At 42.8% G+C, this 18,860-nt stretch overlaps 2 protein-coding genes across 3 annotated transcripts in view; one reads left to right on the top strand and one right to left on the bottom strand.

The window, feature by feature from the left end:
- Window positions 1-18,860, bottom strand: part of LOC118379382 (collagen alpha-1(XIV) chain-like) — a 208,860-nt gene that overhangs the window by 145,414 nt on the left and 44,586 nt on the right. For both annotated transcript variants that reach the window (XM_052502717.1, XM_052502716.1), the window contains exons 2-6: window positions 11,341-11,496; window positions 8,802-8,921; window positions 7,130-7,294; window positions 2,807-2,968; window positions 720-880 (exon numbers count right to left, since the gene is read on the bottom strand). In XM_052502717.1, coding sequence (XP_052358677.1) covers window positions 720-880; window positions 2,807-2,968; window positions 7,130-7,294; window positions 8,802-8,921; window positions 11,341-11,398 — 666 coding nt within the window. In that variant the 5' untranslated portion in view covers window positions 11,399-11,496. The remainder of the gene's footprint in view (window positions 1-719; window positions 881-2,806; window positions 2,969-7,129; window positions 7,295-8,801; window positions 8,922-11,340; window positions 11,497-18,860) is intronic.
- LOC127919216 (uncharacterized) lies at window positions 11,397-13,372 on the top strand. Its single transcript, XM_052502719.1, has 4 exons — window positions 11,397-11,448; window positions 12,198-12,623; window positions 12,660-12,983; window positions 13,164-13,372. Exons 1-4 carry the CDS (start codon window positions 11,397-11,399, stop codon window positions 13,370-13,372), a joined length of 1,011 nt encoding a protein of 336 aa, XP_052358679.1.

Here is an 18,860-nt window from a genome sequence, read left to right as displayed (position 1 = left end):
CAAAGATACACAGAGACACTGGGTCAGAGAGATACACAGAGACTGGGTCAGAGAGATACAGAGAGACTGGGTCAGAGAGATACACAGACACTGGGTCAGAGCGATACACAGAGACTGGGTCAGAGATACACAGATACTGGGTCAGAGAGATACACAGAGACTGGGTCAGAGAGATACAGAGCGACTGGGTCAGAGAGATACACAGATACTGGGTCTTAGAGATACACAGAGACTGGGTCAGAGAGATACACAGAGATACTGGGTCAGAGAGATACACAGAGATACTGGGTCAGAGAGATACACAGAGACTGGGTCAGAGAGATACAGAGATACACAGAGACTGGGTCAGAGAGACACACAGAGACTGAACATCTGGAGTCAATACATCCAGTAATGTAAATTTTTCATAGGAACAGAAACGGAACCTGGAACGATTGGTGGTCATTTAATGAGCTAAATGTAAACAACTGTCGATTTTACACGTTAAAAAAAGGAACAGAAATTCTAAATATAAACTGATACTTTTTTAGGGTTTGAACCAGTTCAGAACTTTAATGTTCTGTTCGGAACGGTGGAACGGAACGATACAAAAATTGTGATTCTATTCGAGAACGAAACAATTAGAAAATCATTTAGGTTCCAAACCCTTTTGTTTCACCTACAGCAGATGGGACATCAAAAACCCTATTGGGTGGGAGAGTAAGATGGAGTGTGTATACCTCTTCAGGCCGTCCTCCCTGGGTAGCAGGGTAGAACACCACACGGTACTTCTCTACACTGCCGGGAGCGTGACTCCAGGACACCCTGAAACTCCTGGCTGTCACCTCTGATGTCACTAGGTCCTGAGGAGCTCCCTGTGTCTCCTGACCTGCAGACTCTCCTGGAGGAACACACATTCAGATAGATGATGCTGTCCTGTACTAAGGTGACAGACTGTACAGTATACTGTATGGACATGTTGATGTCACTAGGTCCTGAGGAGCTCCCTGTGTCTCCTGACCTGCAGACTCTCCTGGAGATACATCACAACAGATCGTTAGAGAATGCATGGTATGGAAAGTTTGTACAGTACACTCTTAGAAATAAAATATGCTATCTAGAACCTAAAAGGGTTCTTTGGCTGTCCCCATAGGAGAACCCTATGAAGAACTATTTTTGGTTCCAACTAGAACCCTTTTGGCTCCAGGTTCTACAAGGAACCCAAAAGTGTTCCATGTAGAACTCTTTCCATAGAGGGTTCTAAATGGAACCCAGAAGGGTTCTACCTGTAACCAATAAAGGTATTCCTATGGGGACAGCCGAAAGGACCCTTCTGGAACCCTTTTTTCTAAGTGTGTATGTGTAAGTGCGTGTTTATTCAGTATGCACTACATATGGACAGCATTATGATGATTCTACATGATGATTAAGTATGAAGTGTATTAAATACACAGGAATTATTTCAGCACAGATTTGTAGTGACAACCTGAGGCCTGCTCAATATTAAAGACTGGGCACTATGTCTAAGTGAATGAGATAGTATGTACTGTAAAGATATACAGTAGTATGAGGACTGAAGACTGGGTACTGTGTCTAAGTGAATGAGACAGTATGTACTGTAAAGATATACAGTAGTATGAGGACTGAAGACTGGGTACTGTGTCTAAGTGAATGAGACAGTATGTACTGTAAAGATATACAGTAGTATGAGGACTGAAGACTGGGTACTGTGTCTAAGTGAATGAGACAGTATGTACTGTAAAGATATACAGTAGTATGAGGACTGAAGACTGGGTACTGTGTCTAAGTGAATGAGACAGTATGTACTGTAAAGATATACAGTAGTATGAGGACTGAAGACTGGGTACTGTGTCTAAGTGAATGAGACAGTATGTACTGTAAAGATATACAGTAGTATGAGGACTGAAGACTGGGTACTGTGTCTAAGTGAATGAGACAGTGGGTCAGTCCCTGTAAAGATATACAGTAGTATGAGGACTGAAGACTGGGTACTGTGTCTAAGTGAATGAGACAGTATGTACTGTAAAGATATACAGTAGTATGAGGACTGAAGACTGGGTACTGTGTCTAAGTGAATGAGACAGTATGTACTGTAAAGATACACAGTAGTACACTGAAGACTGGGTACTGTGTCTAGAATGAGACAGTATGTACTGTAAAGATATACAGTAGTATGAGGACTGAAGACTGGGTACTGTGTCTAGTGAATGAGACAGTATGTACTGTAAAGATATACAATAGTATGAGGACTGAAGACTGGGTAAGATGTGTCAGAATGAGACAGTATGTACTGTAAAGATATACAATAGTATGAGGACTGAAGACTGGGTACAAGATTTAAGTGAATGAAGACTAGATGTGTCTATTAAGATTTAGATCAGTATGTACTGTAAAGATATACAGTAGTATGAGGACTGAAGACTGGGTACTGTGTCTAAGTGAATGAGACAGTATGTACTGTAAAGATATACAGTAGTATGAGGACTGAAGACTGGGCACTATGTCTAAGTGAATGAGACAGTATGTACTGTAAAGATATACAGTAGTATGAGGACTGAAGACTGGGTACTGTGTCTAAGTGAATGAGACAGTATGTACTGTAAAGATATACAGTAGTATGAGGACTGAAGACTGGGTACTGTGTCTAAGTGAATGAGACAGTATGTACTGTAAAGATATACAGTAGTATGAGGACTGAAGACTGGGTACTGTGTCTAAGTGAATGAGACAGTATGTACTGTAAAGATATACAGTAGTTTGAGGACTGACGTGCCAACATCTTTGCTCTCTGATTTGATTTGTTCACCTTTGATCTCCTTGTCCTGCTCCTCTACCCGTTCACAGACTACCTGGGTCAGTCCCTCTATGATAGAGCTCATGATGCTGAAGTCTGCCACGTTGTACACATGAGTGTTGTCAGGCTCAGAAGCTATGGCCCTCAGCTCATTCTCATCAGCATTCTTTACACCTGCACACAGGGAGAGAGAGCACTAAAATCAAGATTAAGATCAAGATTAAGATCTAGATTTAGATGTAGATTAAGATGTAGATCAAGATTAAGATCCAGATCAAGATTAAGATCTAGGTGAAGATTTAGATTAAGATTTAGATCAAGATTTAGATTAAGATCAAGATCTAGATTTCGATTAAGATTTAGATCAAGATTTAGATTAAGATTAAGATCAAGATTAAGATCAAGATCTAGATTTAGATTAAGATTTAGATCCAAATTTATATCAAGATTTAGATTAAGATTAAGATCTATCCATTTCCTTTTGTTTCCCTTAACAAAACACAAAGGACAAAAGTGTATCCAAGCGTGTCACCATGTCAGCCTTTACCTTTAAAACCACTAACTGTGTCCTACCGACAGCATCAACACAACTAACTGTGTCCTACCGACAGCATCAACACAACTAACTGTGTCCTACCGACAGCATCAACACAACTAACTGTGTCCTACCGACAGCATCAACACAACTAACTGTGTCCTACCGACAGCATCAACACAACTAACTGTGTCCTACCGACAGCATCAACACAACTAACTGTGTCCTACCGACAGCATCAACACAACTAACTGTGTCCTACCGACAGCATCAACACAACTAACTGTGTCCTACCGACAGCATCAACACAACTAACTGTGTCCTACCGACAGCATCAAGACAACTAACTGTGTCCTACCGACAGCATCAACACAACTAACTGTGTCCTACCGACAGCATCAACACAACTAACTGTGTCCTACCGACAGCATCAACACAACTAACTGTGTCCTACCGACAGCATCAACACAACTAACTGTGTCCTACCGACAGCATCAAGACAACTAACTGTGTCCTACCGACAGCATCAACACAACTAACTGTGTCCTACCGACAGCATCAACACAACTAACTGTGTCCTACCGACAGCATCAACACAACTAACTGTGTCCTACCGACAGCATCAACACAACTAACTGTGTCCTACCGACAGCATCAACACAACTAACTGTGTCCTACCGACAGCATCAACACAACTAACTGTGTCCTACCGACAGCATCAACACCACTAACTGTGTCCTACCGACAGCATCAACACAACTAACTGTGTCCTACCGACAGCATCAACACAACTAACTGTGTCCTACCGACAGCATCCAAACCACTAACTGTGTCCTACCGACAGCATCATCACAACTAACTGTGTCCTACCGACAGCATCAACACAACTAACTGTGTCCTACCGACAGCATCAACACAACTAACTGTGTCCTACCGACAGCATCATCACAACTAACTGTGTCCTACCGACAGCATCAACACAACTAACTGTGTCCTACCGACAGCATCAACACAACTAACTGTGTCCTACCGACAGCATCAACACAACTAACTGTGTCCTACCGACAGCATCAACACAACTAACTGTGTCCTACCGACAGCATCAACACAACTAACTGTGTCCTACCGACAGCATCAACACAACTAACTGTGTCCTACCGACAGCATCAACACAACTAACTGTGTCCTACCGACAGCATCAACACAACTAACTGTGTCCTACCGACAGCATCAACACAACTAACTGTGTCCTACCGACAGCATCAACACAACTAACTGTGTCCTACCGACAGCATCAACACAACTAACTGTGTCCTACCGACAGCATCAAAACAACTAACTGTGTCCTACCGACAGCATCAACACAACTAACTGTGTCCTACCGACAGCATCAACACAACTAACTGTGTCCTACCGACAGCATCAACACAACTAACTGTGTCCTACCGACAGCATCAACACAACTAACTGTGTCCTACCGACAGCATCAAGTCTCACAGCATGAATATACTGGGCCTTCAGAAAGTATTCAGACCCCTTGACTTTTCCCCAAAAAATGTTACGTTACATCCTTATTCTAAAATGTATTATATAAAATAAATCCTCACCAATCTACACACAATATCCCATAATGACGAAGCGAAAACAGGTTTTTAGGTATTTTTGCAAATTAAAAATGAAATATTATTAAAAAATACCTGATTTATATAAGTATTCAGACCCTTTGCTATGAAACGCGAAATTGAGTTCAGGTGCATCCTTGAGATGTTTCTACAACTTGGAGTCCACCTGTGGTAAATTCAATTGATTGGACATGATTTAGAAAAGCACACACCTATCTATGTAAAAGTCCTACAGTTGACAGTGCATGTCAGAGCAAAAACCAAGCCATGAGGTCGAAGGAATTGTCCGTAGAGCTCTGAGACAGGATTGTGTCGAGGCACAGCTCTGGGGAAGGGTACCACAACATTTCTGCAGCATTGAAGGTCTCCAGGAACACAGTGGCCTCCATCATTCTTAAATGGAAGCCATTTGGAACCACCAAGACTCATCCTAGAGCTGGCCGCCCAGCCAAACTGAGCAATAGGGGGAGAAGGGCCTTGGTCAGGGAGTAACCAAGAACCCTATGGTCATTCAGGCAGAGCTCTAGAGTTCCTCTGTGGAGATGGGAGAACCTTCCAGCAGGCTGTCGTGTAAAAGGCACATGACAGCCTGCTTGGGGTTCGCCAAAAGGCACCTAAAGATTCTCAGACCATGAGAAACAAGATTATTTGGTCTGATGAACTCTTTGGCCTGAATGCCAAGCTAGTCAGCATTGGGGCAAAGATGAACAGAGCAAAGTACAGAGAGATCCTTGATGAAAACCTGCTCCAGAGCGCTCAAGACCTCAGACTGGGGCGAAGGTTCACCTTCCAACAGGACAACAACCCTAAGCACACAGCCAAGACAACGCAGGAGCGGCTTCGGTGACAAGTCTCCGAGTGTCCTTGAGTGACCCAGCCAGAGCCTGGTCTTGAGTGACCCAGCCAGAGCCTGGTCTTGAGTGACCCAGCCAGAGCCTGGTCTTGAGTGACCCAGCCAGAGCCTGGTCTTGAGTGACCCAGCCAGAGCCTGGTCTTGAGTGGCCCAGCCAGCCTCTTCAGTGGCCCAGCCAGAGCCTGGTCTTGAGTGGCCCAGCCAGAGCCTGGTCTTGAGTGACCCAGCCAGAGCCTGGTCTTGAGTGGCCCAGCCAGAGCCTGGTCTTGAGTGGCCCAGCCAGAGCCTGGTCTTGAGTGACCCAGTCAGAGCCTGGTCTTGAGTGACCCAGCCAGAGCCTGGTCTTGAGTGACCCAGCCAGAGCCTGGTCTTGAGTGACCCAGCCAGAGCCTGGTCTTGAGTGACCCAGCCAGAGCCTGGTCTTGAGTGACCCAGCCAGAGCCTGGTCTTGAGTGACCCAGCCAGAGCCTGGTCTTGAGTGACCCAGCCAGAGCCTGGTCTTGAGTGGCCCAGCCAGAGCCTGGTCTTGAGTGGCCCAGCCAGAGCCTGGTCTTGAGTGGCCCAGCCAGAGCCTGGTCTTGAGTGGCCCAGCCAGAGCCTGGTCTTGAGTGGCCCAGCCAGAGCCTGGTCTTGAGTGACCCAGCCAGAGCCTGGTCTTGAGTGGCCCAGCCAGAGCCTGGTCTTGAGTGGCCCAGCCAGAGCCTGGTCTTGAGTGACCCAGCCAGAGCCTGGTCTTGAGTGGCCCAGCCAGAGCCTGGTCTTGAGTGACCCAGCCAGAGCCTGGTCTTGAGTGACCCAGCCAGAGCCTGGTCTTGAGTGACCCAGCCAGAGCCTGGTCTTGAGTGGCCCAGCCAGAGCCTGGTCTTGAGTGACCCAGCCAGAGCCTGGTCTTGAGTGACCCAGCCAGAGCCTGGTCTTGAGTGACCCAGCCAGAGCCTGGTCTTGAGTGACCCAGCCAGAGCCTGGTCTTGAGTGACCCAGCCAGAGCCTGGTCTTGAGTGACCCAGCCAGAGCCTGGTCTTGAGTGACCCAGCCAGAGCCCGGTCTTGAGTGACCCAGCCAGAGCCTGGTCTTGAGTGACCCAGCCAGAGCCTGGTCTTGAGTGGCCCAGCCAGAGCCTGGTCTTGAGTGGCCCAGCCAGAGCCTGGTCTTTAACCTGATCGAACATCTCTGGAGAAACCTGAGAATACTTCAACAAAGTACTGAGTAAAGGGTCTGAATACTTATGTAAATGTCTTATTTCAGTTATATTTCACTGTAGTGCTCCTCAAGAGAACCATCATGTGTTCATACTACAGTAAGGACAACAAGGCCTTGAGTCCTACCAATGGCGAAGAGTTCGATGCCAGCGTCCCTCAGGCTCTGGGCAGGGGGGATCACGTCATCCTGGGACTTCCCATCTGTGATTAGGATACCGACTTTGGGTACCCCGCTCCTGGCGCCTGACTCGGGCTTGAAGCTGTTCTCCAGGATATAGGTCAGCGCCAGGCCTACAGAGATACACAGAAATACACTGAGTGGACAAAACATTAGGAACACCTGCTCTTTCCATAACATAGACTGACCAGGTGAAAGCTATGATCCCTTATTGATGTCACTTTGTTAAATCCACTTCAAATCAGTGTAGATGAAGGGGAGGAGACAGGTTAAATCATTATTTTTAAGCCTTGAGACAATTGTGACATGGATTGTGTGTGTGTCGTTCAGAGGGTGAAAGGGCAAGACAAAATATTAAGTGCCTTTGAACAGGGAGTGGTAGAAGGTGCCAGGAGCGTCAAGAACTTCAACGCTGCTGGGTTTTTCACACGCAACAGTTTTCTGTGTGTATCAAGAATGGTCCACCACCCAAAGGACTTTTAAGGGCAACTTGACACAACTGTGGGAAGCACAGCTAGACAGCTACACAGCTAGACAACTACACAGATAGACAGCTAGACAGATACACAGGTACACCGATACACAGCTAGACAGCTACACAGATAGACAGCTACACAGATAGACAGCTACACAGATAGACAGCTAGACAGCTACACAGACACACAGCTACACAGTTTGACAGCTACACAGCTAGACAGCTAGACAACTACACATATAGACAGCTAGACAGATAGACAGCTAGACAGATATACAGCTAGACAGCTAGACAGCTAGACAGATAGACAGCTAGACAGCTAGACAGATAGACAGCTAGACAGCTACACAGATAGACGGCTAGACAGCTACACAGATAGACGGCTAGACAGCTACACAGATAGACAGCTACACAGATAGACAGCTAGATAGATACACAGATAGACAGCTAGACAGATACACAGATAGACAGCTACACAGATAGACAGCTAGACAGCTACACAGATAGACAGCTACACAGATAGACAGCTAGATAGATACACAGCTACACAGATACACAGCTACACAGCTACACAGATAGACAGCTACACAGCTACACAGATAGACGGATACACAGATAGACAGACAGAAAGAAAACTAGACAGCTAGACAGATACACAGATAGACAGACAGATATAAAACTAGACAGCTAGACAGACAGACAGATAGACAGACAGTTCCCTGACGATGGCTCCACTGGTTGATACATCTAAAAGTCATATAGACTTCCCTCACTAGGCTGCCCTGGGGCGGCAGGGTAGCCTAGTGGTTAGAGCATTGGACTAGGAAGTGGAACGTTGCAAGTTCATATCCCCGAGCTGACAAGGTACAAATCTGTTGTTCTGCCCCTGAACAGGCAAGTTAACCCACTGTTCCTAGGCTGTCATTGAAAATAAGAATTTGTTCTTAACTGACTTGCCTAGTTTAATAAAGGTATAAAATAAAACAAATTATTGTTACCCTTAACAAAATGCTTTACATTCATGCAAAAAATCTATAAACAGATTTCAATACGATTGTGTATTAAGCATGGCTAAACGTCCCCCTCTGACCTTTCCATAGCTGTCACTAGGGATGCAGTCAGAGGGAGCTGCTGGTGAATTGTACCTGTCAGTGTGTTGCCTCCCTTATAGGGCAGGTTCTTCACAGCATCCAGGACTGCATCTTTAGTGGTGAAGGCATTCAGATGCCACTCTATCCTGGGGTCCCCACTGTACTGGGCCAGACCTGGGAGGGAATACAGCACAATACAATAATATAGATTTCATTTATAGGATAAGGAGTATATAAGGGAATATACTTCACACTTGCATTTGACCAGGCTATTGAACCCTGTGACAGTACAGTAAGGCTATTGAACCCTGTGACAGTACAGTACAGTAAGGCTATTGAACCCTGTGACAGTACAGTACAGTAAGGCTATTGAACCCTGTGACAGTACAGTAAGGCTATTGAACCCTGTGACAGTACAGTAAGGCTATTGAACCCTGTGACAGTACAGTAAGGCTATTGAACTCTGTGACAGTACAGTAAGGCTATTGAACCCTGTGACAGTACAGTAAGGCTATTGAACCCAGTACAGTACAGTAAGGCTATTGAACCCTGTGACAGTACAGTACAGTAAGGCTATTGAACTCTGTGACAGTACAGTACAGTAAGTAAGGCTATTGAACCCTGTGACAGTACAGTACAGTAAGGCTATTGAACTCTGTGACAGTACAGTAAGGCTATTGAACCCTGTGACAGTACAGTACAGTAAGGCTATTGAACCCTGTGACAGTACAGTAAGGCTATTGAACCCTGTGACAGTACAGTACAGTAAGGCTATTGAACCCTGTGACAGTACAGTAAGGCTATTGACCCCTGTGACAGTACAGTAAGGCTATTGAACCCTGTGACAGTACAGTAAGGCTATTGAACCCTGTGACAGTACAGTAAGGCTATTGAACTCTGTGACAGTACAGTAAGGCTATTGAACTGTGTGACAGTACAGTAAGGCTATTGAACCCTGTGACAGTACAGTAAGGCTATTGAACCCTGTGACAGTACAGTAAGGCTATTGAACCCTGTGACAGTACAGTAAGGCTATTGACCCCTGTGACAGTACAGTAAGGCTATTGAACCCTGTGACAGTACAGTAAGGCTATTGAACCCTGTGACAGTACAGTAAGGCTATTGAACCCTGTGACAGTACAGTAAGGCTATTGACCCCTGTGACAGTACAGTAAGGCTATTGAACCCTGTGACAGTACAGTAAGGCTATTGAACCCTGTGACAGTACAGTAAGGCTATTGACCCCTGTGACAGTACAGTACAGTAAGGCTATTGAACCCTGTGACAGTACAGTAAGGCTATTGAACCCTGTGACAGTACAGTAAGGCTATTGAACCCTGTGACAGTACAGTAAGGCTATTGAACCCTGTGACAGTACAGTACAGTAAGGCTATTGAACCCTGTGACAGTACAGTAAGGCTATTGAACCCTGTGACAGTACAGTAAGGCTATTGAACCCTGTGACAGTACAGTAAGGCTATTGAACCCTGTGACAGTACAGTACAGTAAGGCTATTGAACCCTGTGACAGTACAGTAAGGCTATTGAGCCCTGTGACAGTACAGTAAGGCTATTGAGCCCTGTGACAGTACAGTACAGTAAGGCTATTGAACCCTGTGACAGTACAGTAAGGCTATTGAACCCTGTGCAGTACAGTAAGGCTATTGAACCCTGTGACAGTACAGTACAGTAAGGCTATTGAACCCTGTGACAGTACAGTAAGGCTATTGAACCCTGTGACAGTACAGTACGGCTAATAACAGGCGGTGATGCTAATGCTTACCTATCCTGGTCAATAACAGATAGTGATGCTAATGCTTACCTATCCTGGTCAATAACAGACAGTGATGCTAATGCTTACCTATCCTGGTCAATAACAGATAGTGATGCTAATGCTTACCTATCCTGGTCAATAACAGACAGTGATGCTAATGCTTACCTATCCTGGTCAATAACAGACAGTGATGCTAATGCTTACCTATCCTGGTCAATAACAGATAGTGATGCTAATGCTTACCTATCCTGGTCAATAACAGACAGTATGCTAATGCTTATGGTCAATAACAGACAGTGATGCTAATGCTTACCTATCCTGGTCAATAACAGATAGTGATGCTAATGCTTACCTATCCTGGTCAATAACAGACAGTGATGCTAATGCTTACCTATCCTGGTCAATAACAGACAGTGATGCTAATGCTTACCTATCCTGGTCAATAACAGATAGTGATGCTAATGCTTACCTATCCTGGTCAATAACAGACAGTGATGCTAATGTTTACCTATCCTGGTCAATAACAGATAGTGATGCTAATGCTTACCTATCCTGGTCAATAACAGACAGTGATGCTAATGCTTACCTATCCTGGTCAATAACAGATAGTGATGCTAATGCTTACCTATCCTGGTCAATAACAGACAGTGATGCTAATGCTTACCTATCCTGGTCAATAACAGATAGTGATGCTAATGCTTACCTATCCTGGTCAATAACAGACAGTGATGCTAATGCTTACCTATCCTGGCCAATAACAGATAGTGATGCTAATGCTTACCTATCCTGGTCAATAACAGACAGTGATGCTAATGCTTACCTATCCTGGTCTGGTCGATCCCGACGCTGAAAGCGCTGACCAGGTTCTCCAGGAACATGCGGACCAAGCGGAAGTTGAGCCTCCCGATGCTCCAGGATCCATCCACCAGTATCACTATGTCAGCTATGGCCTGAGTCGTACAGACAAAAGGATCCGCTGGAAAGAGGGTAAGACAGGAGAACCCGGGTCACTATGTCAGCTGTGGCCTGAGTCGTACAGACTAACAGCTCCACTGCAGGACAACCAGACAGCGGGAGAAAATAACATCAGAAAACAATATGAATGTAGATAAGTAGAGGAAACAGTCGGTCACAGTCCATGAATGACAACGTGAATATCGTGAGACTTTTGCTGTGCAGATTTGGTCCAAGACAACAACATAAATGCAAAAAAATGCTCTTCAAAATACAGGAAACGAAAGGAACCTTTCCAGACGGCCATTTTCAAGGTCCGTTTTTATTGAACATTCAGAAACTACAGAACAGAGAGAAACGACATCACACAGCGGACGCATCACGTGAAGGACAGAGACAGTGAGCTGTCTGTTTGTAAACACTAATGCCTGTTGCTGTACCGTCCCAGATACAGTGGTGTTTCTTAACATCTCTATGTCTTTGAGAAGGAAGAGCCAGAAAAACGTGGTAGAAGAGACTCTACCACGGTGGGATGCTGTCCAGACCAGGCAGACTTCAGCTTAGAGTGCCTGGGAAAATGACCTCTCTAGAAGCCAGCTCTGGGAGAGATAAGAGTTTTAGTTGTTAAACACACACACACATACACACACATGCATGCACACACACACTCCAACACACTGGGCTAATGGAAGGATTCCACAGCAGTCAGTAAATCAGGTTTAGGGAGGACGACAACAGCAGTCAGTAAATCAGGTTTAGGGAGGACGACAACAGCAGTCAGTAAATCAGGTTTAGGGAGGACGACAACAGCAGTCAGTAAATCAGGTTTAGGGAGGACGACAACAGCAGTCAGTAAATCAGGTTTAGGGAGGACGACAACAGCAGTCAGTAAATCAGGTTTAGGGAGGACGACAACAGCAGTCAGTAAATCAGGTTTAGGGAGGACGACAACAGCAGTCAGTAAATCAGGTTTAGGGAGGACGACAACAGCAGTCAGTAAATCAGGTTTAGGGAGGACGACAACAGCAGTCAGTAAATCAGGTTTAGGGAGGACGACAACAGCAGTCAGTAAATCAGGTTTAGGGAGGACGACAACAGCAGTCAGTAAATCAGGTTTAGGGAGGACGACAACAGCAGTCAGTAAATCAGGTTTAGGGAGGACGAGAACAGCAGTCAGTAAATCAGGTTTAGGGAGGACGACAACAGCAGTCAGTAAATCAGGTTTAGGGAGGACGACAACAGCAGTCAGTAAATCAGGTTTAGGGAGGACGACAACAGCAGTCAGTAAATCAGGTTTAGGGAGGACGACAACAGCAGTCAGTAAATCAGGTTTAGGGAGGACGACAACAGCAGTCAGTAAATCAGGTTTAGGGAGGACGACAACAGCAGTCAGTAAATCAGGTTTAGGGAGGACGACAACAGCAGTCAGTAAATCAGGTTTAGGGAGGACGACAACAGCAGTCAGTAAATCAGGTTTAGGGAGGACGACAACAGCAGTCAGTAAATCAGGTTTAGGGAGGACGACAACAGCAGTCAGTGAATCAGGTTTAGGGAGGACGACAACAGCAGTCAGTAAATCAGGTTTAGGGAGGACGACAACAGCAGTCAGTAAATCAGGTTTAGGGAGAACGACAACAGCAGTCAGTAAATCAGGTTTAGGGAGGACGACAACAGCAGTCAGTAAATCAGGTTTAGGGAGGACGACAACAGCAGTCAGTAAATCAGGTTTAGGGAGGACGACAACAGCAGTCAGTAAATCAGGTTTAGGGAGGACGACAACAGCAGTCAGTAAATCAGGTTTAGGGAGGACGACAACAGCAGTCAGTAAATCAGGTTTAGGGAGGACGACAACAGCAGTCAGTAAATCAGGTTTAGGGAGGACGACAGCAGCAGTGTAGAGGACCATCACCATCAAATAAAGACATTCCTTTATTTAACAGAACTCATTGTTTTGTAATGTAATGTAATGTAGTGTAGTGTATTGTATTGTATTGTATTGTATTGTATTGTATTGTATGGTAATGTATTGTAATGTAGTGTATTGTATTGTATTGTATGGTAATGTATTGCATTGTATTGTATGGTAATGTATTGCATTGTATTGTATGGTAATGTATTGCATTGTATTGTATGGTGATGTATTGTAATGTATTGCATTGTATTGTATGGTGATGTATTGTAATGTATTGCATTGTATTGTAATGTATTATAATGTATTGTATTGTATTGTAATGTATTGTAATGTATTATAATGTATTATAATGTATTGTAATGTATTGTAATGTATTGTAATGTATTATAATTTATTGTAATGTATTGTAATGTAGTGTAATGTATTATAATGTATTGTAATGTATTATAATGTATTGTAATGTATTGTAATGTATTGTAATGTATTGTAATGTATTGTAATGTATTATAATGTAGTGTAATGTATTATAATGTATTGTAATGTATTGTAATGTATTATAATGTATTATAATGTATTGTAATGCATTGTATTGTATTGTAAATGTATTATAATGTATTATAATGTATTGTAATGTATTATAATGTATTGTAATGCATTATATTGTATTGTAATGTATTATAATGTATTATACTGTATTGTATTGTAATGTAGTGTAATGTAGTGTCATGTATTGTAATGTATTATAATGTATTATACTGTATTGTATTGTAATGTAGTGTAATGTAGTGTCATGTATTGTAATGTATTGTAATGTATTGCATTGTAATGTAACGTAGTGGAAGGTATTGTAATGTATTGCATTGTAATGTAGTGTAATGTATTGGTAATGTAATGTCTTGTAATGTAGTGTAATGTATTGTAATGTATTGCATTGTAATGTATTGTAATGTATTGCATTGTAATGTAGTGTAATGTAGTGTAATGTATTGGTAATGTAATGTATTGTATTGCATGGTATTGTAATGTATTTTATTGTATGGTATTGCATTGTATGTTAATGTAATGAAATTATATTGTAAGGTAATGTATTGTATTATATTGTATTATAGTGTATTGTATTGTAATGTAATGTCTTGTAATGTATTGTATTGCATGGTATTGTATGGTAATGTAATGTATGGTAATGTAATTGTATTGTAATGTAATGTATTGTATTGTATTGTATTGTATTGTATTGTATTGTATGGTAATGTATTGTAATGTAATGTAATGTAATGTATTGTATGGTAATGTATTGTAATGTATTGTATTATATTGTATTGTATTGTATGGTAATGTATGGTAATGGTATTGTATGGTAATGTAATGTAATGTATTGTAATGTAATGTATTGTATTGTATTGTAATGTAATGTAATGTATTGTATTGTATTGTAATGTAATGTAATGTATTGTATTGTAATGTAATGTAATGTAATGTAATGTAATGTATTGTATTGTAATGTAATGTAATGTATGTAATGTATGTAATGTAATGTAATGTAATGTATGGTAATGGTATTGTATTGTAATGTAATGTAATGTAATGTATTGTATGGTAATGTAATTGTATTGTAATGTAATGTAATGTAATGTATTGTAATGTAATGTAATGTATGGTAATGTAATGTAATGTAATGTAATGTAATGTAATGTATTGTATGGTAATGTAATGTAATGTAATGTAATGTAATGTATTGTATGGTAATGTAATGTAATGTATTGTATGGTAATGTAATGTAATGTATTGTAATGTAATGTAATGTAATGTAATGTATTGTATGGTAATGTAATGTAATGTAATGTAATGTATTGTATGGTAATGTAATGTAATGTATTGTATGGTAATGTAATGTAATGTATTGTAATAATGTAATGTAATGTATTGTATGGTAATGTAATGTAATGTATTGTAATGTAATGTAATGTATGGTAATGTATTGTATGGTAATGTAATGTAATGTAATGTAATGTAATGTAATGTATTGTATGGTAATGTAATGTAATGTAATGTAATGTATTGTAATGTAATGTAATGTATGTATTGTAATGTAATGTAATGTAATGTAATGTATTGTATGGTAATGTAATGTAATGTAATGTAATGTAATGTAATGTAATGTAATGTAATGTAATGTAATGTATGGTAATGTATTGTAATGTAATGTAATGTAATGTAATGTAATGTAATGTATTGTAATGTAATGTAATGTAATGTAATGTAATGTAATGTATTGTAATGTAATGTAATGTATTGTATTGTATTGTATTGTATTGTAATGTAATGTAATGTAATGTAATGTAATGTAATGTAATGTATTGTATGGTAATGGTATTGTATTGTAATGTAATGTAATGTATTGTAATGTAATGTATTGTATTGTAATGTAATGTAATGTAATGTATTGTATGGTAATGTATTGTAATGTAATGTAATGTAATGTATTGTATGGTAATGGTATTGTAATGTAATGTAATGTAATGTAATGTATTGTAATGTATTGTATTGTAATGTAATGTAATGTAATGTATTGTAATGTAATGTATTGTAATGTAATGTAATGTAATGTATTGTATTGTATGTAATGTATTGTAATGTATTGTATTGTATGGTAATGGTATTGTATTGTAATGTAATGTAATGTAATGTAATGTATGGTAATGTAATAATGTATTGTATTGGGGCAGTGCAGACAGTGGGGCTGTATTACCAGTGAAGTGATAGAAGTGATGGATGTTCTGTGAAGTTCAAACACCTTCCAGACATCAAACAATCAACTCTGGAGGAATTATAAAACAACTACATTCAAATAATGGACTTTTGTCATTTGTAATAGTAATGAATTATCTAAAGATTCATTTATTGATGTTCGTCCTCTGAGGATTACCTTGCTGGCTCAGGTTTGTTTAAATTTGCCTTCGATTCTCTGAATAATCAATTCAAAGGAGAGGAGAGGAGAGGAGAGGAGAGGAGAGTTGTTATGGGAGCTTCTTCTTTTATTTACTTCAGCAGAACAAACACCACCACCCACTGTGTTGAGAGTTGTCTGTCGTCTCTGCCTCCCTCCCTCTCTGCCTCCCTCCCTCCCTCCCTCCCTCCACTCATCCCTCCCTCCACCTCTTCCTACAGTCACCACAGCAAAGGAACCCCCCCCCCCGGTTAAAGTGAAACACTCTAGAGGACATTGAGTAGTGAGTAAAGACCTGCAGGGGACAAACTAAACTACAACCGTGGTTGTCATGAGTCCCCATCACCATGACACAGCAGAATCCCAATGTCAAAGCTGAGGCCTGGGAGACTCCTACATGTCCTAATTTCAGGGATCCTGAAGAAAAGCCACTTGAAGTTAAGTGAGAAGTTTACCCTTGGTTTTCTGCCCAGGATGGTCGGCTGGCTCTCAGTTGAAAGCCTCAGTGTGTGGACCCTGTTTGAGCTGCACATGAAAGAGCAAAGCAGCTGATGGCTTCAGTTTATCACTGCTCCCAGCAGCACGGTCCCAGACTACACATCAAACCCAGCAGACTGGGCCGGGCTGGACTGGACCGACAGACAGACTACCCATCAAACCCAGCAGACTGGGCCGGGCTGGACTGGACCGACAGACAGACTACACATCAAACCCAGCAGACTGGGCCGGGCTGGACTGGACAGACAGACAGACTACACATCAAACCCAGCAGACTGGGCCGGGCTGGACTGGACAGACAGACAGACTACACATCAAACCCAGCAGACTGGGCCGGGCTGGACTGGACAGACAGACAGACTACCCATCAAACCCAGCAGACTGGGCCGGGCTGGACTGGACCGACAGACAGACTACACATCAAACCCAGCAGACTGGGCCGGGCTGGACTGGACAGACAGACAGACTACACATCAAACCCAGCAGACTGGGCCGGGCTGGACTGGAACGACAGACTACACATCAAACCCAGCAGACTGGGCCGGGCTGGACTGGACAGACAGACAGACTACACATCAAACCCAGCAGACTGGGCCGGGCTGGACTGGACCGACAGACAGACTACACATCAAACCCAGCAGACTGGGCCGGGCTGGACTGGACCGATAGCAGACTACACATCAAACCAAACCCAGCAGACTGGGCCGGGCTGGACTGGACAGACAGACAGACTACATCAAACCCAGCAGACTGGGCCGGGCTGGACTGGACCGATAGACAGACTACACATCAAACCCAGCAGACTGGGCCGGGCTGGACTGGACAGACAGACAGACTACACATCAAACCCAGCAGACTGGGCCGGGCTGGACTGGACCGATAGACAGACTACACATCAAACCCAGCAGACTGGGCCGGGCTGGACTGGACCGACAGACTACACATCAAACCCAGCAGACTGGGCCGGGCTGGACTGGACCGATAGACAGACTACACATCAAACCCAGCAGACTGGGCCGGGCTGGACTGGACCGATAGACAGACTACACATCAAACCCAGCAGACTGGGCCGGGCTGGACTGGACCGACAGACAGACTACACATCAAACCCAGCAGACTGGGCCGGGCTGGACTGGACCGACAGACAGACTACACATCAAACCCAGCAGACTGGGCCGGGCTGGACTGGACCGACAGACAGACTACACATCAAACCCAGCAGACTGGGCCGGGCTGGACTGGACCGACAGACAGACTACACATCAAACCCAGCAGACTGGGCCGGGCTGGACTGGAACGACAGACAGACTGACAGACAGACATCAATGGCACACATTCCATCTGATCGGGCCAAGACTGCTGCTGAGAGACGCAAGGTGAATGTTTAGCCTGTGGCTCTGTGGCTGACCTAACGGCAAGAGGAGAGCTGACTAACTACAGGCCCCCCCGTTAGGTCCCGTTCTACAGTAATAATAACAGCCTGTAAAGTAATTATCAACCCATTACACAACATTCATACAAAGGTTATTTGATGTCAAGTTTAACCAAAACCAAATGGAGCCTAGTCATTAGAGTGGTGGGGCTGAGGCACATAAGCTCCACCATAAAAACGAAATACCAATACAAAGACAAACTCATGTAATATTTTTGCTGCCACGTTGGAGTGGAATGTGAGATCATGCTACAGGCGTGTGGCTTCTCGTGTCAACGCTGGAATATTCATATGTAGAGTTGTGAGGGATTGACCCGCAGGTGTCCACATCATAGTTTCACTGAGCTATGTAATAACACAACTCAATAAGACAATAACACAACTCAATAAGACAATAACACAACTCAATAAGACAATAACACAACTCAATAAGACAATAACACAACTCAATAAGACAATAACACAACTCAATAAGACAATAACAAACTCAATAAGACAATAACACAACTCAATAAGACAATAACACAACTCAATAAGACAATAACACAACTCAATAAGACAATAACACAACCACCACAACTCAAGACAATAACACAA

The sequence above is a fragment of the Oncorhynchus keta genome, unplaced genomic scaffold (assembly GCF_023373465.1).
Source record: "Oncorhynchus keta strain PuntledgeMale-10-30-2019 unplaced genomic scaffold, Oket_V2 Un_contig_16010_pilon_pilon, whole genome shotgun sequence".
Taxonomy (NCBI): Eukaryota; Metazoa; Chordata; class Actinopteri; order Salmoniformes; family Salmonidae; genus Oncorhynchus; species Oncorhynchus keta.
Note: the sequence above shows the minus strand (reverse complement) of the source record. Positions and strands in the feature narration are given on the sequence as shown.